We start from the raw sequence: 24335 nt of genomic DNA, 5'->3' as shown, positions 1-24335 counted from the left end.
CAGCGCCTCTCGGCCGGCCCACCTGTGCACCCTTGGGCCAGTTCTGCGACGTGCTGGGGCCCAGCTCCAGCCTGCCCTCAGTGCACGACTGAGCACCTCTCTCTCATTCAGCCACCAGCAACCTGACAACCTCCTGGTCGGCGATCTTCAGCAGTCCCGTCACCAGTGCACGTTTGGGGTTTTAAACTATTTACAGAAAAGCCTAAGCGCTCCACTTCTTCATCCCCACCCCGCCGCCTGCTCTTTTCCCTCCCCATAACGAAAGATCAAATCTCTGAAAACATGGAATAAGATTATCCCTGTCTCCTTATATGTCTACTCATTACGTTAAGAAATGTGGTCAAATTATTCTAAGCATTCGTTTTGCCAACAAGTAGTGAAGACAGTGGTCACAGCTGGTCTGAACCACGTATTCAGCTGGACCACAGGACACTGCTGTTTGTGGGCGTCAGAAACGGTCAAACATGAGAAGTTTCATGTGGTCCAACATATACGCTATCCTGGGATTCAGAAGTTACAGGACAAATGCCCCAAACCGAAATTTATATTTTAACAATTTGCCTCTTTAGAAAGTATCTGTGGGACCACAAAGTCTGAGCTGAACGGTCCCAGAGGACTGGACTCCGCCCTGCCCCGCCCAGTGCTGGCCGTCAAGGACACGTGCGCCTCCCTCCACCAGGAGCTCCCCTGGGCGCCCCCCACGGGCGGGGCGCCCCCCCAGCCCCCCGGGGACTGCATACGTGTACACATGTAATTGTTCTCAGTGCACAGTATATTCTTGTGTCCAGAAGTTAAATTTATAGCTGCCATTCTAAAAATACTACTGTTAGAAAGTATCTTTCATTATAATTTGAGAATATAAAAAGGCATATAAAAGCTATAATCCTATATATCTGAGGAAAAAAACAATAAAAAACTGGTAGCTTTTCCTTCCCTGTTATGATACAAAACAGCGGCTTCCAGAACGGCGAACACCGCCACAAAGGAGCACGTGTGACCCCGCGTCTGCCACGCGGATTTTCACGGCTGAACCACCAGGCGCAGCTGCTGGACGAGACTTCGAGAAGGATGCGCTCGGCGCCGGGAGGGCAGCGGGAAGGGACGACGTGAGGCCCCTCGAGACCAGCGGGGGCCGCCGTCCCTGAGGAGCCAGGCCGCGGGTCCAGGGTGTTGCGGGGAGGCCCCCAGCCACTCTTTGCTGCGGGGTTTGAGTTTACTTTTACCTGCTGCTCAGGCCAGGAAAGCTCTATTTCTTATTGGCAATCCTCCTTTTCCTCGTGGCCAACATGTCATAGAAAGGATCCCTGCTGATACTCGCTCTGGGGGAAAAATGAGAAACTCGGTTAGGCGAGGAGGGCCGGTCCTCCCCCGCGCGGCCCCGCCCCCTCTGCCCCCACCCCCATGTGACCCACCCACAGCCCCGGGCCCCGCCCTCCGGCCCCGCCCCCGCGGGCCCGCGGGCGCACCGGATGGACTTCATCCACTCCTCCTTCTCCTCGGGGCTGGGCGCCGAGATGCGGTACACCACGTGGTTGCCCTCCACCACCCGGCCGTCCGCCTCCGTCTTACAGGCTTTGATGACCTGCCCTTTGTGGCTCGGGTTATAAAGCTCGAAACAGTTCTGGTGGAGACAGACACGACAGTCACCCGGCGCCGGGGGGAGGGGAGGGGAGGGGAGGGGAGGGAGGGGAGGGAGGGGAGGGAGGGGAGGGAGGGCGGGGGTCAGGGAAGCCAGCTTACGGGTTTCCGCGGGTCTTCCACCTCCCGGATGCTCAGGTTCTCCAGCGGGATGATTCCCCGGGGCTCCTTATCCTGCGGGAGGAGAGCGCTCAGCCAGCCTCTCCCGGCACCCGCGGAGGGTCCCGCGACGCGACGCGGAGGACGGGCAGCCCTGCACTTGCCCTGCACTTACCGTCGTGTATTCAAAGTAATAAAGGCAGTTGTCGGTGAGGATGAACCAGCGCCGCTTCCAGGTTTTCACGCGCCCCCCTAAGAGCAGAGGGACCCCGTGAGTCAGGGCGGCGCGGGCCCTACACAAGTTAGTGCGCTTTTCATAAATGCCACAGGGGCCGAGCTGGGTTTTAAGTTTCCTTCCTCGTGGAAAACGTTTCACATTCTGCCCCCCGATTCCGCCCGCCACTCAGCCAAATGCTGGCCGTGCTGTGCTGCCTGGCCCGCCCCGCATGCACCCCGCCTGCCTGCGCAGCACCCAGATGAGCGCTTCCTAAATCTGCTTCCTGCAAGAGTTAGTCGTGATGAATGGTCTTAATTTCCCCACATGGAAATGACAACAGGATGCAGGTCTGTCCAGGACTTAATCCCGTTACGTCAGGGCCATCATCACATTACTGAGGACTTCAGGCGGCCCTGGGATCCATCAAAATCGATTACGCCTTGGCCCAGGGAATTATTAGATTGAATTAATCTCTTAAGATCTGGGACACACACGTGTACACACACACACAGCACACACACACAGCACACACAGAGCTCATCTGCACCTACTCTCTTTACACTATGGAAAAGAAAATCTTTTACCCTCAAATATACAGCAGAAACAAACTGGTTTCCACTTCCAGTTTTTGCTCCTGATACGAAGTTTAAAAACAAAAACTGAAAGAGAAAACATGAGCCTGGTGACAGATGCCCACGATCTACGGGCACAAGGTAAGCAGCGGCTCCCCTGACCCACTGCTCCCCAGGGGACGTGCAGGCAGGGCAAGACCCTCATGGCCAAGGGTCATAAACCCGGTCCCTGCTGTGAGGAGCTTGGGGAGCCCAGACAGGGACACAGGGGGACATGAAGGGACATGAAGGTCACCCTGAGGGCCGAGGCGCGAGGGCCTGACGTTTGTGGAGATCTGGGGCGGGGGGGGGGGGGGGGAAGAGACACGCATGAGGACACCCAGCTGCAGGGAGGGATCCCCGCCTTCAGATTCAGTGCCACTGAGGGGTCCTCAGGGACTGAGACCCTCACCCCTGCGTCACTGATGATACGTCTGTCCCCGTGACGGCCGCAGGCAGGCTGGGTATACGGGGCGGCCATGCGGGGAGGCAGTCTCAGCCATGCCCTGAAGGAAAGTCCCCAGATTCCCCATCTCCCCCCATCTCGCTTCCCATCCCCATCAGAAGCCTTCATCCCCCCAAGGCCTCCATCCCCTTGAGGCACCACCCAACCCATGTCTCTCAGATCCATGGGCTGGATTCTCACTCCCCGAACCCTGCGTGCAGGCCCATCAGGGCTCTCTGTTCCCTGGAAGGCCTCTCAGCTCTTCGTACCTGGGTTCCCACCCCCGCTGCGCCCAAGTTCAGTGGCAAGTCTGGAGGAGCCCTCCCTGGTCCAGCTCTTGAGACCAGGGGAGCCTCTCGGGCCGGGGGCTGTGGGCATCAAGATGGAGGTGTGTGGTCTGCGTTGACCCCTGAGCCCAGCCCAGCCCCAAGCCCCTTTTCAGGGTGGCTGGTGGTGACACTCTTGGTCTCCGAGCCCCAGCAGGTTTTGATGAGGGAGACCGAGCGGCTCCGCTCATGCACGTGTTTGCGGCTAGACTTCAGGACGCGGGGACACACACACACCTATAGGAAGGAGCCTGGCAACACCTGACTAGTATAAGCACCCACTTTCTCTTTGTAAACACCCTGCTGTTGGCACGGCTGTTAGCAGACACGCGCTCTCGTGCACATTGCGCATGCCTCTTCTCCACGCCAGCCCCACTCTGACCGCACTCCTGTCTGCGTTGACACAACTGACTCATTCTCAAAACATAGTGACTACGTGGTATTTACTGTACCAGCGTTAAGCGACACCACCAAGCTCTGCTCTGACAGGGCACCCGGGCCTCCTCAAAGTGCAGTGTCCTCTAACTCACGACGAGAAACCACCAAGCAAGGTCACACTGCGATCTCCGTTCCTATCCCAGCACGTGCGTGGCCACAATTCTGGCTTCTCTGCCCATGTGTCCAGGCCATGCAGGGGCCCAGGGCTGCGTGTCCTCACCGAGTATAGGCGCTGCACCCAGGCCCAACCCAGCGCAGCCTCCGCATCTGCTTCCTGCAGACAGACCGCCTCCTCGGTCCCTCGGGGACTGACACCCAGTGACCCTTCCCAGCAGCTTGGCCAGCGTCAGATCTGTTGGCAGAAGTCTGGAGTGCAGATGGGCCACCAGTGTGCTGGGATGCCCCTGGGGACGCTAACAGCCCTGAGAGCAGAGCGGCCTCGGGAGCCAAGGCTCCGGGCTCCAGGTGTGAGCTGCGCCACCACCAGCTCTGTAGCCTTAACGAGGACACGAGCGCGGGGCCTCGGGAGCAGGGAAGCAGCAGACGCTGGGTGCCAGCCAGCCCTGCGGCTCGTGACGGCGCTCTGTGCACTGGCGCTGTGGCCCGCTTATCTGCTCAATCAGGTCACAGGCCTGTTGTCACTCATTTTGTTCAGTCTCCAGAGCCAGCCACATCCCCGCTGGCCCTGGGGCACACTGGCTGCCGGGCCCGCTTGTGCTGTCACCATTCCGAGGGGGACACTTGCTGGCAACACAGCAACAGGAAGGGCCCAAGCGCTCTTCTGGGCACCTTCCTCTGCCCTCACCCCGGGACCACAGGCTGCATGGGATCTCAAAATCTGGTGCCTCTGGAAGGTTACTCAGACATTCAAGTCCAAGGCTACAGTTCTGGGTTTTTAGGCCAAGATCCAGAACTCTTCCAAACCCTGGCGTAGCCAGAGGAAGGTCAGAGCAAGACCCCAAATCAGAACAGCTGACCGGCGTTGCGCACCCCCACGCCCGCCACACTGTCACCAGGCCCATGCTTATCCCCTCTCAGTTAAAGGCACGAAGTCACCAGAACTCCGTAGGCCCCGGTGTTTGCACAGTGCCTAGGTGATGTGTCAGATCTCTCAGGCTCCAATGTCACAGGAAGGTGGAAATCCCAACCCCGACCAGAGTAAAAAACCCCTACCAATTCCTAAAATTGCCCAGAAAATAAAAATGCTATCCTGCTTGTTTGTCAGTGGTTATGAAGTCCTTAAAACGCTGCTGGACTCTACACAGGTGGTGCAGACACACACCGCCCGGTGAGTGGGCGGCGGGTGATTTAGCCCTCCCGGCTCAGGCCCTGAGGACACGGAGGCGTGAGCTTGTCCCCCCTGGGCATCCCCACGCGCCTCCGGTCCCTCACTCCTCGACCCAGCCCCGGGTGGGCGTCATGGCCGCCGCACCCTGCAAGGAGGATGAGGTGACCCCAGCACGTCCGAAGCCATAAAGGCCAGATGGATGACAGCCAAGTCAGAGCTTCACACAAACCGACAGAGAGAAAGGAGAGGAAAAAGAAGCTGGGAAGGGGCAGGAAGCCACTGGGTACGTACCTCCTAACGCAGAACAAGCAGGGACAGCCCGTCACAGAACAGAAAGGTGGGAGCCACAAGCAGAAGGAAAACAACAAGAAGGCACATTTAAACCACTCATCAAAAATCAGCCACACCAAACCAAGAGAGGCGGCAGGTTCCGGGGTGGCGGCGCCTGCCTCTGGTACAGAAACTGCCGTGGGCTTATCTGGACACTAGGGGGGGCAGTTTGCTGGGACGGGCACTGCGTGCGGCCCCGGCAGAATGGCCTCGCTCGGCAGGGCGCGTGGGATGCTCAGTGGACCGTTCGTGCCTCCGGTCGGGGAGGCACCGCTGGGGCTGCTGCCGCGGGAGGAGGGGCCTCGGCTCGGTCCCGCCCCCAGCGCCGCTCACCCAGCTTCAGGAGCCAGCCCTCCCGGTCCGGGTTGAAGAACGTGTGCGTCAGGTCGTTGCCATCGTCCTCGGGAATCTTAAACGGCTCGTTCTTGATGCTTTCATACAGGTTCTGTGAGGAGGGAAGGCAGCGGGCGCGGGGACTCAGGCGAAGGAGGAACGGCCGCCCCCGCGTCACCCCCCCAACACGGGGCCCAGGGACCCTGTTAAGACACCGTGAAACAAACGACCTGGCGCCGCCGTGAAACAAACGACCTGGTGCCGCTGCCCTTGAGCTGAGCCTGACGCTCCCGAGCACAGAGATCGGGGACGGGGGACGCGGGGGCTCACCCGTAGCAGCTCCTCAGGGAGGTCCCCGCCCTCGTTGATGCCGCGGTTCATGGTGACAAAGCGCTCGGCTGTGGGCTTGTCGCGCACGTTGTGGTTGTGAAGGCTGGTGTTGAGCATGATGATGGCGAAGGACAGCACGTAGCAGGTATCTGGGGGGAGTCAGAGCCGCGGGGCGTCAGCGCTGGCCCAGCGCGCGACGCCCCTGCGTGTGCCCCGCGCCCGCAGCCCGCGCTCACCCGTGGACTGGAAGACGCCGGGGTTGCACAGGCAGTAGCGAGCCGCGAACGCTTCCATCATGCGGTCGATCTTCTGCGCCTCGCCCGGGAGCCTGAAGCTCCACAGGAACTGCCTGCAGGGGGACGAGAACCAGGGGGACATGCGCGTCTCCACGGTCCGGCTGGGCGGCGCCTCCGCGCCTAGAGGCCCCGGTCGGGGCTGCGGGCGGAGCGCGGGGACCCACGGGACACAGTGGCACGGCCGCTGTCTGTGCTCCGCCACCCACTTGCGGGAGCGAGTCGGGAGGCCCCGCGGCTCTGCACCAGACACTGACCCAGAGGAACAGAATCCACGTGGACGCACCCCAGGCTCGCCAAGCCTGCACCTCCCCGTGACACCATTTTCAAACACTGAATCTAAAACTCCTGAACCACGGCTACAGGATTGGAACCCGCCAGTGTGTCCTTCAGCCGAGGCCAGGGGCTGAGCCCACAGACGCGAGTGTCAGACAGCAACACGGCTGCCACCTTGGTCCACAGGTGGGGCAACGGCCACAAGGAAACAGGCTCGAGCTGGGGCAGAGCACGGAGGAGAAAGGCCAGACCAGGACCAGCCAAGGCCGTCGGGCACGCTGGGGCCAGGGGTGGCCTCTGATGGCAGGATACCCACACCCTCCCAGGCACACGCTGGGTGTCCACACAGTTGGTGTTCAAGGCCAAATGTGGCATAAAGTGGGCCCGTGCCCGGGCGGCACTGAGACCACGTGCAGAAGTGGGAAGGAGGCACGCCCACAACTGTCAAATATCACACAAAATGAAAAAGCAAAGCAACTATGAATGAAACGCAGGACCGGCGGCCACAAGGATTCAGGCGTGGCCCGACACCCCCCACCTCCCTCCCCTCCCCACCCTCCCCACCAGGCTGCAGGTCTGCAGAGGCCCTTAGCTTGCCAGTGGGTCACCCGGCACCGCTGGGCCACCCTCCCTCCCTCTGCACAAGAGCAGGTGATGAAACACTCACCTTAAGGCTTGTACAAGGTTGAGATCGGCAAACTCGTGGAGTTCCACAAAAGCTTGAAGAACCTTGATGTTAAATTCATCCCTAGGAAAGAAAACGTATTTTACAGCCTCACTGCGTGTTATTTCAGTAATTTTAAATGACACCTCCTAGAGCAAGTTTTCATGGTTTTTATCGTCACAGGACTAAAAGATCAGGTATTTTTCACTGTGCGTTTGTTTTCAGGCTGAAAACAAAGGAGACCCAGTAGGATATTAAGCGTTTACTTCACCATCAGTACGAGTTAGGGTAAGACCCCAAATACAAGCCTGATGGCCAACGTTCCGAGTTCCCTGCACTGAGCTGTAAGGCACCGCACCGACCCAGGTGCTTGGTACAGATCCTCAACCTCCAAAACCACCACGAGGCAGGTGCTAATCTCGTTCCCACCTCCCAGGTGGGATCTTGAAGCTCAGAGACAGGAAGCAACTCCTCCAGGGTCATAAGGCAGAAAGCACAGTCCTGGACCCAGAAAGGATGGTTTGGAACAGAAGTAATGTCTTACGTTAATAACTAGCTTTTAAAAACGAAACTTAGCATGAGAACACAGTAAAAAAGGTAAAGTTTTATGACAAAAAAACTGAAATGACATAACAGCGACAGCTCAATACACTGGCATTTTAACTCCAAGCCGCTCCCACTGACCATGGGGACACCTGTAACTCGCCCTCCCGGGAGAGCAGGCCAGGCCTCACCTGAAGATGCTCACCTCCACAGGTACAGGCCCATGACCTGTCAACAGCAAGGAACGGCTGCAGCTCAGCACCCCTGTGACTGCGACGACACCACCCACCCGAGGGCTAAGGATGACACCCAAGGTGGGAAGAGGCCCCAGCACAAAGTACGTTTTGCAACTTCACCCCCTCCTTTTTCTTTGAGATGAGCTGGTGGCAGGTGTGGGGCTGCTGCCTGAGGGCCCTGGGGCTCCAAGCCCTGGGTGTGCAGAAAGGGGTATGGATGGGACCCTCCCGGGAAGCAGTGAGCGCTCAGCCCGCTGGAAAGACTGGCTCTCGGGCCCTGGTTTGTCCAACGCTGCACCCACCAGCTGGTGTCCTGCTGAAAGGCCACGAGACTTCGTAAAGGGCACGCTCGGGGCAGGTGGGTGTGTGTACACGTGCGTGCGTGCACGCAAGCGTGCTGAGCACCAGAGGAGTGGCAGGCAGGCTGGGGTACAGATTTGTGCAGCAGGGACAGGCCTGTGACCCAGCACAGCAGTCTGTTCTAAAGTCCGCGTTAAAGGCAAGACGGCACACAGCAGGGTCCCGGAGCTCAGGAAGCCCCGCCGTGAGGCCGCCACCTCCACCCGGAGAGGAGGAGCGGGGGCTCCGGGCTCACAGGTGTTCAGTGCTCAGCTTGCAGCCAGTGTGAAGCCCCCCAAGGCAGGGGGGCTCCACCCATCCCTCGCTGGAGGGCGGTGTCGGGGGCCTCAGTCCTGCGAATTCAATTCTGCCTCCGCGCCAGCCCTCCAGGGACTGCCTGCAGGCCAGGCCACTCTCCAGAGCTCTCCACCCGACCGCCCACCAGGCCTCGCAAGCTCCTCGCCCCGATGCCCCACGGCCCGGAGCCTCTCACCGCCGCATCACCCCTGCCAGACCTTCCCCCCAGCTCTCCCTGGACCTCAGAGCCAGAGCCTGAGCGCCTCTCACCTCCGGAGCAGCCGCCAGCCTGGCCAGAGCCACTGTCCCCGCTCCCGCCTCCGCTCTGCCGCTCGCTCCGCACGGGGACCATCTGCTCCAGACGGAACACACAGCCCTGCCCCTCCCCCGCTGGGAGCCTTCCACACCCCCACTTCCCATCACCCTGAGCACATCCGCCCCTCCCCGCACCCCCACACAGGTGCCGCCGCCCCAGTCGGACGCCCTGACCAGCCTGTCACACTGCTACCCACTCGCCCAGCTCTTCCGCGGTCCCTTTGCCCTGGTCACCTCTGACATACCATGTTTGCTTATTTAGTTTGCTTGTTATGTACTGTCTGTATTACTGCAGCCAACGCAGTTCCACAGCGGAGGTACCAACGCCACCCAAGCACCTAGAACAGTGCCTGGCACGGAGCCAGGACTTCATTTCTTTCTCTTTTTTGGCTGCGTTGGGTCTTCATTGCTACCTGCGGCCTTTCTCTAGTTGCAGCGAATGGGTGCTACTCTTCATTGCGGTGGCTTCTCTTGTGGCAGAGCACGAGCTCTAGGCACGTGGGCTTCAGTAGTTGCAGCAGGCAGGCTTCAGTAGTTGTGGCTCGCGGGCTCTAGAGCACAGGCTCAGTAGCTCTGCGGCATGTGAGATCTTCCCAGACTGGGGCTCGAACCTGTGTCCCCTGCATCGGCAGGCAGATTCTTAACTACTGTGCCAGCAGGGAAGTCCCCATATTTTTGGACTACAAATCTGCAGGCACTGCCAGACTGCGCATTATACTAACGTCATAGTTAATTTAATCTCTGTAGTCGCACACCAGAGGACGCCGGGGAGTCACTTAGACTCTGGCCCTCCTAGCACGTTGTGCTGTGCTAGGTGCCTGTTAGACTCGGTGCCTGAACTCCTAGGAGACCCTTCCATTTTTTTAAAAAACAGCTTTGTCGAAACATAATTCACAATCTATATAGCTCACCCATTTCAAGTGTATAATTCAACAGTTTTTAGCATATTTAGTATATCACAGATCTGTGCAACCATCACCACGAGCAATTCTGGGACATTTTCATTCCCCCAGAAAGAACGCCCACACCTGAACCATCGCCTCCCAATCCTCACGGTGCCCCAGCGCCAGGCAACCCGTTTTCTGTCTCTATAAATCCGCCAATTCTGAGCATTTCATATAAAATGGAATAACACAACATCGTGGCCTTTTTGTGACTGACTTCTTTTCCTATCATAATGTTTTGAATGTTTTAAATCCATGTTGTAGCATGTATCAATACTTCCTTTCTTCTTAATGCCAAATAACATTGCATTGTGTGGAGAGACCACATTTTCTTTATCCATTCGTCAGTTGCTGGACATTCGAATATGTTTCCACTTTGGGGCTGTAATGTGGCTGTGAACATTGGTGCACAAGTTTTTGTGCGTGCAAGTTTCTTTTTCCCCCTTGGGTTTGTAACTAGAGTAGAATTACTGGATCACATGGTAAGTTTACCATTTTGAAGAACTGCCAACTACTTTCCAAAGTGGCTGCACCATATATATTTTTTTTTTTTTGCAGTACGCGGGCCTCTCACTGTTGCAGCCTCTCCCGTTGCGGAGCACAGGCTCCAGACGCGCAGGCTCAGCGGCCATGGCTCACGGGCCCAGCCGCTCCGCGGCATGTGGGATCTTCCCGGTCCGGGGCACGAACCCGCGTCCCCTGCATCGGCAGGCGGACTCTCAACCACTGCGCCACCAGGGAAGCCCTGCACCATTTTTTATATAGCGGTGTATGAGGGTTCCAGTTTCTCCACATCCTCACCAACATTTATCATCTTCTTTAATTACAGCCCTCCCGGTGGATATGAAGTGCTGTCTCACTGTGGTTCTGAGCTGCATTTCCCTGATGACTACTGATGTTGAGCATCTCATCATATGCTTATTGGCCTTATCATATGCCTATGTATATATCCTCTTTGGATGAATGTCTATTCAGATCCTTGGCCCATTTTATAATTATTTGTCTTATTGAGTTGTAAGAATTCTTTTTATATACTAGATACAAGTCTTCATCACATTTATATATGACCTGCAAATATTTTCTATTCTCTGGGTTGTCTTCTCCCTTTCTTGAGGATGTCCTCTGAAGCACAGATGTTTTGAAATTTGATGATTCTACTTTTTTCTTTTGCTGTCATATCTAAGAAACCCTTGCCTAGTCCACGGTCACAGAGATTTACCCCTGTGTTTTCTTCTCAGTGTTTTATAGTTTAAGTGCTTATACTTAGGTCTTTGACCCACTTTAATTTCTGTATATGGTGAGTGATCCAGTGACACTCTTTTTGCAGGTGGCTGTCCAGCGGTCCCCACACCACGTGCTGAAAGGACCATTCGTTCCCCTGCTGAATTGTGTTGGCCCCTCAGTTGATGTATATATGAGGGTTTATTTCTGGATTCTCAATTCTATTCCATGGTCTTTCCTTCTACTCTTATGCCAATACCACACTGTCTTGATTAGTGTAGCTTTAGTCTGTTTTGTAATGGGCAAGTGTAAGTTCTCCAACTTTGTTCTTCTTTTTCCAAGACAGTTGTGGCTATTCTGGGTCCCCTGAATTTCTACATGAATTATGGGATGAGCTTGTCAACCTCTACAAAGAAGTTAGCTCAGATTTTGCTAGGGAGTATGTTAAATTTGTTTTGTTTGTTTTTAATTAAAAAAAATTTTAGTTAATTATTTTTTCGCTGCGTTGGGTCTTTGTTGCTGCGCACAGGCTTTCTCTAGTTGCAGCAAGCAGAGGCCACTCCTCGTTGCAGTGCACGGGCTTCTCACTGCGGAGGCTTCTCTTGTTGTGGAGCACGGGCTCTAGGCGCACGGGCTTCAGTAGTTGGGGCACACGGGCTCAGCAGTTGTGGCTCACGGGCTCTAGAGCACAGGCTCAGTAGTCGTGGTGCACAGGCTGAGTTGCTCCGTAGCATGTGGGATCTTCCCGGACCAGGGCTCGAACCTGTGTCCCCTGCCGCTGCGCCACCAGAGAAGTCCCGTGTTAAATTTGTTTATCAGTGTGGAAGGTACCGCCATTTTTGCAATATTAAGTCTTCTAATCCATGAACATGGATGTCTTTCCACTTATTTGGATCTTTTAATTTTTTCAATAATACGTTACAGTTTTCAGAGTAAAAAATTGTGTTCTTTTGTTAAAATTTATTCCTAAGTGTCTTATTCTTTTTAATGCTACTGTAAATGGAGCTGTTTTCTTATAATATCTTTTAGCATTTTCATTGCTACTGTATAGACATATGAGTGAAACTGTATATTGATCTGATATCTTGCAACATTACTGAAATTACTAGTTCTAACAGCTTCTTAGTGATTCCCCAGGATTTTCCATATGCCAGATTATGTTATCTGCAAACAGAAACGGTTTTAATCCTTTCTTTACAAATTAGATGCCTTTCATTTCATTTTCCTGCCTAACTGCCTTGGCTCGAACTGCCAGTACCAAGTTGAATGGAAGTGCTGAGAAAGGTCTTGATCTTCAGGGGAAAGCATGAAGTTGTGGGGTTTTCACAGGTGCCCTCTATAATGTTGGGGACGTTCCCTTCTCTTCCTCGTTTGAGTGCTTTTATTATGAAGCAGTAAATGTTGTCAGATGCTCTTCCTAAAGCTACTGGGATGATCGTGTGGGTTTTGCTCTTTATTCTGCTGATATCGCATCTATTGATAACTGATCTGCGTATGTTGAACTAACCTGGCATTCGTAAGATAATGAATACACTTGACCCTTGAACAACATGGGGGTTAGGGGCAGCGACCCTCCACTCAGTTGAAATGTGTGTAAACTTACACAGCCCTCTACATACGGGGTTCCTCCATCTCCCCGGTTCTGCATCCGCAATTCAACCAACCGTGGATCACGCAGTTCTGTAGTATTTACTACGGAAAAAAATCCACATCCAAGTCAACCTGCACAGTTCAAACCCGTCCTGTTCAAGGGCTCTGGTGCATAATCCTTCTTCGATATTGCTGGATTTGATTTGCTAGGATTTAGGTGAGGATTTCTGCTTCTACAGTCATAAGTGATATTGGTCTGTAGACTTCTTTTACTGTGATGTCTTTGATTTTGGTATCAGGTAGCACTGGCCTCACAGAGGGAGCTGGGAAGTGTTCTGCTTTTCACTTTTGATCAAGTATTTTTAATGAAAAGCTCGAAACAGAAACCATGCTGGTTGAGCGACTGCTGGCCTTCTGTTTAAAAACACTGCTGTCTGCTCCTTGCCCAAGTCTATTCTGACACATTCAGGGGAAGCGCTGCCTGAGGACTCCTGCCCTGCCCTCTGTTAAGCAGAGTCAGTGGACTTTTAAGTGGAGAAGGTCGAGAAAGTAAGCCTGACTGGCCGCTCTCCATTTAAAAAATAACAACCTTCTACCTTTACTCATACCCCCAACTAACAGGGGAAAGGCGACAGCTGAGAGATCCGGGTATTTCTGTGCAAAACAACCAAAGACGCTTTCCGAGGCAAGGAGCGGGAGGCAGTGGCATTCTTGGTTCTGTCCTGGTTTCCTGCATGAGCAGAGGATTCCAGAAGAACAGCGACCCCGCCCAGCCCCAGGACACCCACACCTCTCTGCTCACAAGGGCACAGGGGAGGAGGTGGCTGCGCTGGACTCGCTCGGCCAGCACAGCCACCCGCAGAGCCCACATGATAGACCCTGATGCAAGGGTCGGCCCGGGTGGGCAGGCTGCCCCCTGCCCTTGAACTCACCTTTCACCCAGGTAGTCCCCGATCACCGTCTTATTCAGGCCTTCCCCTTTATACAAGAACTGGGCCACGTCCTCCGGGGAGCACTGCAGCAGGTCGTTCTCTATTAGAAACTGAATTCCCTGAATAGGAGCGTCAAAAGGAAGCACCGGTTAGGAGGGTCACCAGACTCGTATTTCAAAGATAAATACATTTAGTGTCGTGACCTTACTGGTTCGGACACGGCAAAACTAATACAAGAGCACGATGGGATTCTCACATCACTGTAACACATTTTACCCATCAGAGAAAAGCACTTCCACGCCTCGTGGCAAATGAACAGGCTAAGAGACAAACAAGTTACTGAACAAACCGTTCTAAGTGTTATTAGAGATTATAAAGGCAGAAGGAACAATGACACCGAATTTCCCCAGCTCAGGAAAAGGATCTGTGCTGTGTGCGACAGAAACACATCGTACATGGTTGACCAACCCAACACCCATCCCAAGCCCCGCTTCCCAGACTCCCCTGCAACCAGAAATGACCTTGTGAACAGATCTGGTCAAACAGAGATGAAGTCTGTGAGGAGGACCCAGGAAAGCTGCTCCTTTCCTGATAAAAGGGGACCTGACAGCTCTTTCCTCCTCCTTCCTGCCCTGAATGCAGATGTGATGGCAGGAGCCCTTGCAGCTGGCATACAGGGAAAGGCTGGGAAGCACACAGGACCCCAGCCCTGCCACCTGGGAGCCACTCGACGCCCTGCGGCCACCTCCGCCGTGAGAAGACAGCCCGCTGCATAAGCTGTCTTCACGGATGTGCTGCCACCTGTGGCTGAACAGGTGACTGGTCACCATGTCACTGAGCACACAGCAGTCAAATCCACACCCGTGGAAGGACCTACGGAGACCAGCCCAACAGTCTCTATGAACGGATGCAGAGGGGCTGCTGGGCCCGAACTATCGCTTCTCTTGTCTCACGGGAAGCCCTAATAATAGCAAAAATTTACCTCGGGCAGAGCTTCTGAGCTGGTTTCAAAATACATGTTGGAAAGCTTGTAAGGGAAGAGGGGATTCTGCCCAGAAGCTGTTTCTACAAATGCAGCTAACAGCCTAAGGGCCCAAGACCAGGGATCCCTCATGCCCCATGAATGCATCTGAAGGGTCTATTCATTTTTTTAAACACATGAATGTCCACAGCAGCCTCATTCAGAATTTCTAAAAACTGGAAACAACCCAACAGTGGGTCAGTAAGAGAACCGACAAGTACATTGTAGCACGTTCACATGATGGAAGACTATAGCACGAGATGGAATAAACAATAGCACAGATGAATCTACAGACGTGACATGGATAAAAGGACTCAGCATATTGTAATTCCACCTACGTAAATTTTTTAAAAGGTAACGCTCATCTATGCTGATAGCTCAGAATTCATTCCCTACGAGGAGACGCCAGGAAGGTGCCCTGTGACGTTCCACAGCTGCGTCTTGTTCCGGGTTGTGGTCACATGAGTGTTTAAATTTGTTAAAATTCTTCAAGCTGTACATTTAAAATTTGTGCACCATGTTATTCTTCAAAAAAAAAAAAAAGTTTACCAAAAAAACCAGTAAGTCTGACAATCTTAAATTAACTGCCCTATATTTCTGGTGGGAGCTTAAGTGGGTACAGCCACCTGGGTATCATCTTCCAAATCTGAAGACACGCACACACTGGAACAAAGCATTCTGATCCTAGGTGTGCCCTGTCCTCACCCAAATTCCGGAAAACAAGGCCTCGGACAAGGGCGGTGCTGGCGCTACTTACTCAGGGGACACGATGCCACGCCCAGGTGCCCATGGAGCAAGGCGAGGGGAGACTGCAGGGCTGGGGATGCCCTTGGGGCTCTGTGAGGGAGGGGAGCTCTGTGAAGCTGGGCAGAGGCTCCAAGTCTGACCTAAAAGCCCTGCCAAGAGGCCAGAGGCAGAGCTGCCCCCAGCTGCCTCGATGGAGCCCTTGGAGTCCTTGTTGTGAGGACTCACGGGCTGGCTATGGGTGGAGACGGGAGACTCTGCCGCTCCCAACACGGTAGGGGCAGGGGAGAGGGCCTCCCAGGAGCCAGAGGTCGGGGACAAAGGGACCAGCAGAAGCAGAGGCTCCCTGGGGGATCGAGGCTCACATCGGGGTGACAGTTCTGGCCTGGTCTTTCGTGACCACTTCGGCTGTGATACCAGTGAGGGTGGTGGCCCAGCGGCCAGCCTCCCTTCTGCGGATGCTACCTGGCTGTGTGTCCTCAGCGGGGCCGAGGCTGCAAGAGGGTCTTGCATCCTTCCGACCCTGCTCTCTCCCCACCCTGCCGGCTGTCTGCAGAGTCATCCGACCGGCAATCTCTGCGGCCAAGGGGCCCCGGCAACCCCCTCAGCCTGTGTCCCCCGGAACTGAACGGGCTGCGGATGAGGCTTTCCTGGATCCTTCCAGGTGCACACGACCTGCTCTAAAACCCAACGCTCCCCAATCACTGGGATCCGAGAGGAAGCGCCACCTAGCCACCTCCCAGGATCCGGGACGGCAGACGGGCTCGGCACAAGGGGAGCCCTTCTGTGCTTAACCGTCACGTAAGGCGGGCAGAGGAGGCCCCGAGGGAAGCCTGAGCTCCCTGTGCAAGGATGGAGGCCCTCCCTGGTCATGGAGAACACGGAGCTGCTGGCGTGAGCCCAGGCCACAGGCAGAGAGAGCAGCTGCGAAGGAGAAAGGGGCTGGCTGCACCTGGGAGGGGATGAGACAGAGCAGAGGAAGAGGCCTGCTCTCGGCTGAGGACACGCACCCGTGTCCAGAGAGGAGGAGACGTCACACGCCGGGAGGGATGCAGCCACGGGCAAGGATGCTGGCAGCCCCGGGAGCTGCGAGAGAGGCTGCAGCAGAGGCTCCCTTGGAGCCTCGGGAAGGAACAGGCCCCACCCACACCTGGGCTTCGGGCTTCCGGGCTCCCGAACTGCGAGAGAATGAGTTTCTGTTGATTGAAGCCACCAAGGTTGTGGCTGTTTGTTACGGCAGCCCTAGAAAACAGATACATCAGGTAAACGCTAATAATTCAGAAGTCCTATTTTATTGCTATTTTTAGTGGCGACTCTTAATTTTAACAAATTTTTAAACTTATATTCATCTACCAACATCCAGAAAACCTTAGCCAGCTTTTAATTTCCTTCCTTTCCTTCTTGCTACTTACACATTGAGAGAATCTGGGACTTAGCTTTTAAAAGTATTCTCACAACAATCACTATGTAGACTTAACTGTAAGTTCTTCTGGTCTCTCTGCTCTTCTTTTTTTCAATCCCACATCTCGCCCTTGGGCTCACCTCCGGATCAGAGATGTACTACTCCAACTACTCCATTTCTGGCGCTCAGAGAAGGTCTTAGTGGTTAATTTAAATCACTTTTCCCCAGACTTCGGAAAACACGATTTCCCTGTTGTCCTTGATTCGCTGCTGCTGATGACGAGCTTGCTGTGATTTTGTTTCTTCTTAGAGAATCTGCTCTTTCCTTCCTGGAAATTTCCTACACTTCTCTTAATCCACAGGTTTCCTGATATCTTACTCAATATATCTATGCATATAGGTCTTTAAGAAATGTACCCTGCTTGGCATTTGGTGAGCCCTTTGAATTTGAGGACTTGATCTTAATCTAGTTCTGACATATTCCAATATTTTTTTTGAAATATTTCCTCCACTCCAGTTTCTTTAAAGGTTTTTTTAATTTATTTTTTTTTACTATTATTTTTTAAATTTATTTATTTGGCTGCCTTGGGTCTTCGTTGCTGTGCGCGGGCTTTCTCTAGTTGCAGCGAACGGGGGCTACTCTTGGTTGCGGTGTACAGGCTTCTCATTGTGGTGGCTTCTCTTGTTGCGGAGCAGGGGCTCTAGGCACGTGGGCCTCAGTAGCTGTGGCACACGGGCTCAGTAGTTGTGGCTCAGGGGCTCTGGAGCGCAGGCTCAATAGTTGTGGCTCACAGGCTTAGTTGCTTTGTGGCATGTGGGATCTTCCCGGACCAGGGCTCAAAACCATGTCCCCTGCATTGGCAGGCGGATTCTTTTTTTTTTTTTTTTAATTTATTTTTGGCTGTGTTGGGTCTTCGTTGCTGCACGCGGGCTTTCTCTGGTTGTGGCGAGCAGGGGCTACTCTTCATTGTGGTGCGCGGGCTTCTCATTGCAGTGGCTTCTCTCATTGTGGAGCATGGGCTCTAGGCGCGCAGGCTTCAGTAGTTGCAGCACGCGGGCTCAGTAGTTGTGGCTCACGGGCTCTAGAGCACAGGCTCAGTAGTTGTGGCACACGAGCTTACTTGGTCCGTGGCATGTGGGATCTTCCAGGGCCAGGGATCGAACCTGTGTACCCTGCATCGGCAGGCGGACTCTCAACCACTGCGCCACCAGGGAAGCCCAATGTATTATGTTTTTAAAGGCACTTCTAGGAAGTTGGGAATAAAAGGGAGAGTCTGCCGAGTGTTTTCAGCTTCCTTGATCTCATCAACCGTCTCTCTTCTGTATTTATAAACCCAAGTGCTACTCCTGGGTATCCCCATACCCGAACAAGCCAAAGCTCCTTCCTCCTGGCCTGAAAGAACGAATTCACTCTGACAAGAGCCTCGTGTTTCACGATGTCACGTGGTTTAATAGGGGCCTGGGCCATGGCGGAGACGCAAGTTTGAATTGTGAGATCATCCGGTGCTGTTACAGACTGAATGCGTGTGTCCCCTGAAAATTCCCATGTTGAAGTCCTAATCCCCAATATGATGGTATTAGGAGGTGGGCCCTTTGGGAGGTGATTTGGGTTCGATGAGGTCATTTGGGCAGAGCCCTGGTCTGATGGGATCAGTGTCCTTATAAGCAGAGATGCCAGAGAGCCTGACCCTCTCTGCCATTTGAGGACACAGCAACTGGACAGCCGTCTGCAAGCCAGGGAGAGGGTCCTCACCAGAACCTCACCATAATCTTGGACGTCCAGCCTCCAGAACTGTGAGAAAAATTTATCTGTGGCTTAAGGCACCCAGTGTACGGTGTTTTGTTATGACGGCTGGCATTGACTACAAGTGCTGAAACCAAGTCTACAAAACCAGAGAATTTTGATAATTATTCCCAGAAAAAGCAAACATGCAGACTAAATGCGTCAAGTGGTTTTTTCACACAACATAATTACAAGTAAGTCGTCAAATGGAACCAAGAATTAATATTTCAAAAACTCTTTTAGGTGAACAGTAACACAAAACGAAGCCTGCAGTGCAATTCGCCGCAGCCCAGGCACAGCAGATGAAACACCCATGTCCGAGACGGGTCAGCAGACACCACGGGGCTGGCCAGGGGCCTGGGCCACCTAGGCTGGGCTCAAGGCCACCTACGAACCAACCCCAGAGTCTGCCAGAGCCCAGGAAGCACCACAGTTCCAGGCATGAGTCTCAGAGTCGGGTTCTGTGCTCCCTGGCCGCTCCCCAGCTGTGACACAGGAATTAAGATGGAACCACCCTCAGGAGGTCGTCACAGGGACTAAAGTCTACCAGGTCGCATGCTTCCTTAGCACAGCTCCTGACAGAGCTACTTCTCAATAAACGTTAGCCATTATTATTGTAAATCTGACACACGGTATATGTGAAATAAGACAACAAGCAAGACCCCGATGGTGAGGACTTCAGGCACCGCTCAAAGCAAGTACTTATTTGCCTGTTTCGAGAGAAGATCTGAATCTCCCCCATGAACTGAATGGCGTGCTACCCTGCACTGCACTTGAAAATTTAAGGCCCAGTTTTTAAAACGTCCTCGTTAGACCGTCTCTCTCCTGAGATGCTTCCAATGCTTATTACATCTGCTGATAATTCTACTCTATAAACTCAACTTCTAAAAAAAAAAAAAGACTGTTACTAATCCCAAATATCAAATTATTACCCAAATTCACAATTTGAATTGTTCTCACTGACAATCTGGAGTTGATTTATACCCTGTAAGCAGAGAATTAGGAAGCAACAGGAAAACTTTCACAGTGGCCGGAGTACCCGAGTTAAACAGAGACCCTCTTGTGCTGCAGCCCTGCTAATATCTTGACAAAACCCAAATCTGCAAACCTTGAATAGGGAAAAGTGGTAGGTATATCTTTAAATAACATCTGCAACTGTGCTTGCACCTACAGATGTAAATTTACAGATCTGAGATCTTGCGCAGTGTAATTCCAGCCATCAGCAAACATTTGCCGAATGAACAAATCATTAAGTAATTAGTACAGAGATGCCAGGAAAAACAAGGAAGACGTTAGAAGTGAACACAAGTTAAAGACCAGTGAGGGGACTTCCCTGGTGGGGCAGTGGATAAGACTCCACACTCCCAATGCAGGGGGCCTGCTCGAACCAGGGTTCGATCCCTGGTCAGGGAACTAGATCCCACATGCATACCGCAACTAAGAGTTCGCATGCCACAACTAAGGAGCCCACCTGCCGCAACTAAGATCTGGTGCAACCAACCAACCAACCAAACAACAACAAAAAAAGACCAGTGAGTAATGAAGTCACCGGCAGGGAGGGCCTGAGGCCACCTCTCTGTGGACAACGTCTCTCCTCTCCTCTCCTAGACCAAGAACCTTAGCGGCTGATCAGGTCCACTCTTCTCAAAACCAAAACGATGTTACGACTGAGCCATGTGTTCCACAAAGCTTTATAGGTTCAGCTAATAGGTCCTTTAGCTCAAATCTCAAAAACAAGATGCTACATGTTGCAGGTTTCATTTCTTGGGGGGTGCTTTCCTAGAAAATCCAACTTGAGGAAAGATATTGGCTTAAATCTGGAGTCCTTGGTCTTTCAGACAGATGTCTTCTTTTTAAGGTAAATGAAAGGAAGGAAGACCTCTCCCTTGAACCTTTTAACCCCCTAGACCATAAAATCTACCATCTCTGCCCCGATGGGCCATGCGACTCCCTGGCCTGGGGCTCCTGAGGGCCAGCAAAAAGCTCGGCCTGGAGGAACCAAGGAACTGCGCGTCAGGCAGCTCCTGTGAGGCCAGCCCCGACTTGGAACTTCCCAAAGAAAGGCCTCCTGGCCCAGGGACTTCTGCTGCCCCGCTCATCAGCAGCTCCCTCTGTGGTAAAACTGAACATCAACTCAGTGTCTTTATGAGGTATATGCCCACCCTTGTCCAAGAGGGAGCACGTCTTTAAAATCGATCGATCCATCCATCCATCCGTCTCTCACAGGCCAGAAAAGTGAAGACGTTCTCTTACCTTTTTGGGATCCATGTTGAATTTCTTCCTTCCCATGGCTATCTGCTTGTTCCTCTGAGTAGTTTTGCTGTGTGTTTGAACGAATTAAGAAGTCGTTACTGGACGTTTGCACAAAGCACCGGGAGCTCACGTCCCCTCCCAGGAGGACAACTCGGGAAAGGAAAGGGCACAGGCCCCCAGGTCCCCCTGCCCAGGTGGAAGCAGCAGAGGTACGGCCACTGCAGCTCTTTTCTTTCACAGTTGCTAACTTGTTCAGCAAAAGCAGAGCTTCTTGTTACACAGAAAGGTCATGTCTGGGCAGGGTGTTCTGAGGGGCCTGCGCGGCTTTCTCAACTACAAGGCCTGACGGTGAACTGGACCACGTGGGGAAGGGAGAAGCAGGGAAGATGAGGGGGGCGGAGGAGGAGGACGAGGCCCCGACAGGCTCCCCCCCCCCCCCCGCCTAGCCCCAAAGCCCGCTCCGCCGTGGCCACCACAGCGTCACGAGCTCGGCTGGAGGGTGACCTGAAGGTGCAGCCACAGCTGCTCACCTCTCCTCCACGGACGTGAGGTTGTCGATCTCCGTCATCACTTCCGCGATTTCATATTTCAGCCTCTGTCGAGAAAGAAAGCAAGCGTTGTGGGGCTGAGAGAGGGGGTCTCCACCTTCAGAGACCTTTTAGCCCCCCAGGTGCAAGGTCCCCTCAGGTCTCATCGGGGCATCACAGGTATGGAGAAACCAGCACTGCTTATGGACACAGAGAGTCTCGTAGTCAGAGCCACGCCAACTCATGAGCAAACAAAATTACTGTTTGTCCACCTCCCATCAGAACGAGAGCAGAGGGGTCCCACAGGCAGATCCTCCCGCAGGCAGATCCTGGAGTGTGTGTGTATAATCAAGAAGGGACCCTGGGGAGAACATCACAGGCGTAAAAAGATACCAACAGCGAAAGGAAAGCAATGAGTCCCGTTATACGCCACCCACACATGCCCACCTGCCTTCGCCGGCACCTGACTTCTTGGGAAGACCTGGGGTGAGGCTTAAACTCGAGTCAGGTCAGTATCGGGCCTCCAACCACCGCCTCAGGATGATCTCTGTCACTTTCCATGAGACAAGGCACTGTGGACAGAGCCCAGGAGGTGACAACGATCTTGCCTGGGGCCCTCGGACAGGCCAAGGACCCCAGAAGGGACAGACTCCCTACCGCTTACTGGCTGAGACAGCTCTGACCTCCTGGGCCTCGGCATCCTCAACTCAGAGGTGAGGTTGCTGGAGCTGCACAAGGCTCCATGGGCACTATTATTGCTAACGTCCAAATCGGAACGTCAGCCTTACAATATGTTCTCGTTCTTCAACCAAAGCACACGTTCTGGGTTATCTGATTTTTCTGAGAATGACGGGTAACCTTAGAAGAAAAAGTTTCATGAATTATCTCTCAAATACAAAGAGATTTTTATTCAGACCCTATGATCTCAGGTGCCAAGAAACTTCAGGCTCGCCCTGTGAGCCCCTAGAAAGGAGCTACTGTCTGGACACAGCTCAGTGCCGCAGCAAGTGGCCGGGGAGGCCACACTGACTTTGGCGGGACAACGGTTAGGAAGCTTCCCAGGGAGTAGCCACACGTGCAGTCGATTTCCCGAGGAAGCCCCGACGGGAGCCGCGAGCGCTGCCCCTCTGCATCGTTTCTGCAGCTGTGACAGACGCTCCGACTCGGAGACCGTGGCTTGACTCCTCTGGGTCTCCCACGGGACCCCCTCCACCCAGTCCTCTGAGCACACAATTGTGGAAAGTGCAACGGTTGGCTATCTGTGTCTTGTCCGTCACTCTACTCCCACCAGCTAGTAGGTGCTCGGTGCACAGCTCGAACTCAATATATGTTTAGTCCATTATTCAAAGGACACCTGAGTGCCAACCATGTGCCAGGCAGCATGCCAGGGACCCTGGGAGACGAAGCGGGGCCTCGCCGTAGACTTCCGGGAGCAGTACGTGTGCAGGCGCCACTGCCGTGTGAAGACGCCCTTCGTGACTGCAGAGTCACACATCGCTCGCCCGTGACTCCAGGCATGACTTCTCTTCCAATGAGTCCACGCCGCCCCGTGAGCACGAGCTCTGCTTCACCAGCCTGGGTAACTCTTACGCTCCGCCTCTCCATATGGTTCGGATAAACACATACTAAATACCCACTTTTTTACATTTTCATGAAGCTACTTGATTTACAATTTTTTTAAAAATTTGTTTTATTGAAGTATAGTTGATTTACGATGCTGTGTTAATTTCTGCTGTCCAGCAAAGTGATTCAGCTACGCACACACACACATATATATTCTTTTTGCTTTTCTTTTCCATTCTGGTTCACCACAGGATATTGAATATAGCTCCCTGTGCTCTACAGTAGGACCTTGTTGTTTATCCTTTTTTTTTTTAATTGGAGTATAGTTGCTTTATACTGCTATGTCAGTTTCTGCTGTACATCAAAGTGAATCAGCCATACATGTACATATATTCCCTCTTTTTTGGATTTTCCTCCCATTTAGGTCACCACAGGGCACCAAGTAGAGTTCCCTGTGCTATACAGTAGGCTCTCATTAGTCACCTGTTTTATAGTAGTGTATATATGTCAATCCCAATTTCCCAATTCATCCAACCCCCCGCCCTTTCCCCCTTGGTATCCATGTTTGTTCTCTACGTCTGTGTCACTATTTCTGCTTTGCCCATAAGATCATCGGTACCATTTTTCTAGATTCCACATACGTGCGTTAATATACGATATTTGTTTTTCTCTTTCTGACTTACTTCACTCTGTATGACCGTATCAAGGTCCATCCATGTCTCTGCAAACGACGTGATTTACAATTTTACCTAAGAGCAAAAACTAAAAGACATTTTTTTACCTCGATGTCATCAATAAGTTCCTTTTTTCTTCGACGAATGTCTAGAAGTTCTTCTCTCTCTTCTAACGAGAGGTCTTCAGGCACTGAAAGAAAAAAAAAATCAAGTTAAACAAGTAAACAACAGCTACTCCAGAGAACAACGTGCCAACTTCTGGTGAGGCTGAAGGCGGGTATATGTACAAGCCAGCGATTCTGTGTGTAGGTATTATCCCAAGGAACCCTCGCTTACAGACCACATGTAAGATATTCATAGCAGCATTGTTTTAATAGAAAAACAATCTAAGTTTCCACTAATAAGAAAATGAATAAACTGTGGTATATTTATGAAACAGAATCCCACACAATTAACAATGGCTGAACTCAGTCTTCCAACACACATGAAACCCACAAGTGAAAAGAAGATAAAAGGAGGCTGAAGACATACACTGTGCGTGACACCTTCCACAGAGGGGTGACGTACACATACGCGGAGCATAAGTAAATGCACAGAAATGATCAACGCCACATTCCTTTTTTTTTAATGGCAGTTTTTTGGGTTTTTTTAAAAAATATTTATT

The 24335-nt window shown here is 52.9% G+C and overlaps 1 protein-coding gene across 1 annotated transcript; it reads right to left on the bottom strand.

The window, feature by feature from the left end:
* Positions 1-255: 255 nt before the first annotated feature.
* CYTH3 (cytohesin 3) lies at positions 256-23859 on the bottom strand. The gene is made up of 12 exons (XM_082856693.1): positions 23779-23859; positions 21438-21502; positions 20908-20974; positions 13706-13824; positions 7292-7372; positions 6292-6404; positions 6056-6204; positions 5726-5837; positions 1913-1989; positions 1741-1812; positions 1467-1621; positions 256-1319 (listed from the first exon to the last, which is right to left on the bottom strand). Exons 2-12 carry the CDS (start codon positions 21473-21475, stop codon positions 1247-1249), a joined length of 1056 nt encoding a protein of 351 aa, XP_082712819.1. The 5' UTR covers positions 21476-21502; positions 23779-23859; the 3' UTR covers positions 256-1246.
* Between the last annotated feature and the right edge of the window lie 476 nt (positions 23860-24335).

This window comes from Leucopleurus acutus (assembly GCF_964270905.1).
Source record: "Leucopleurus acutus genome assembly, chromosome: 16".
Taxonomy (NCBI): domain Eukaryota; kingdom Metazoa; phylum Chordata; class Mammalia; order Artiodactyla; family Delphinidae; genus Leucopleurus; species Leucopleurus acutus.
Note: the sequence above shows the minus strand (reverse complement) of the source record. Positions and strands in the feature narration are given on the sequence as shown.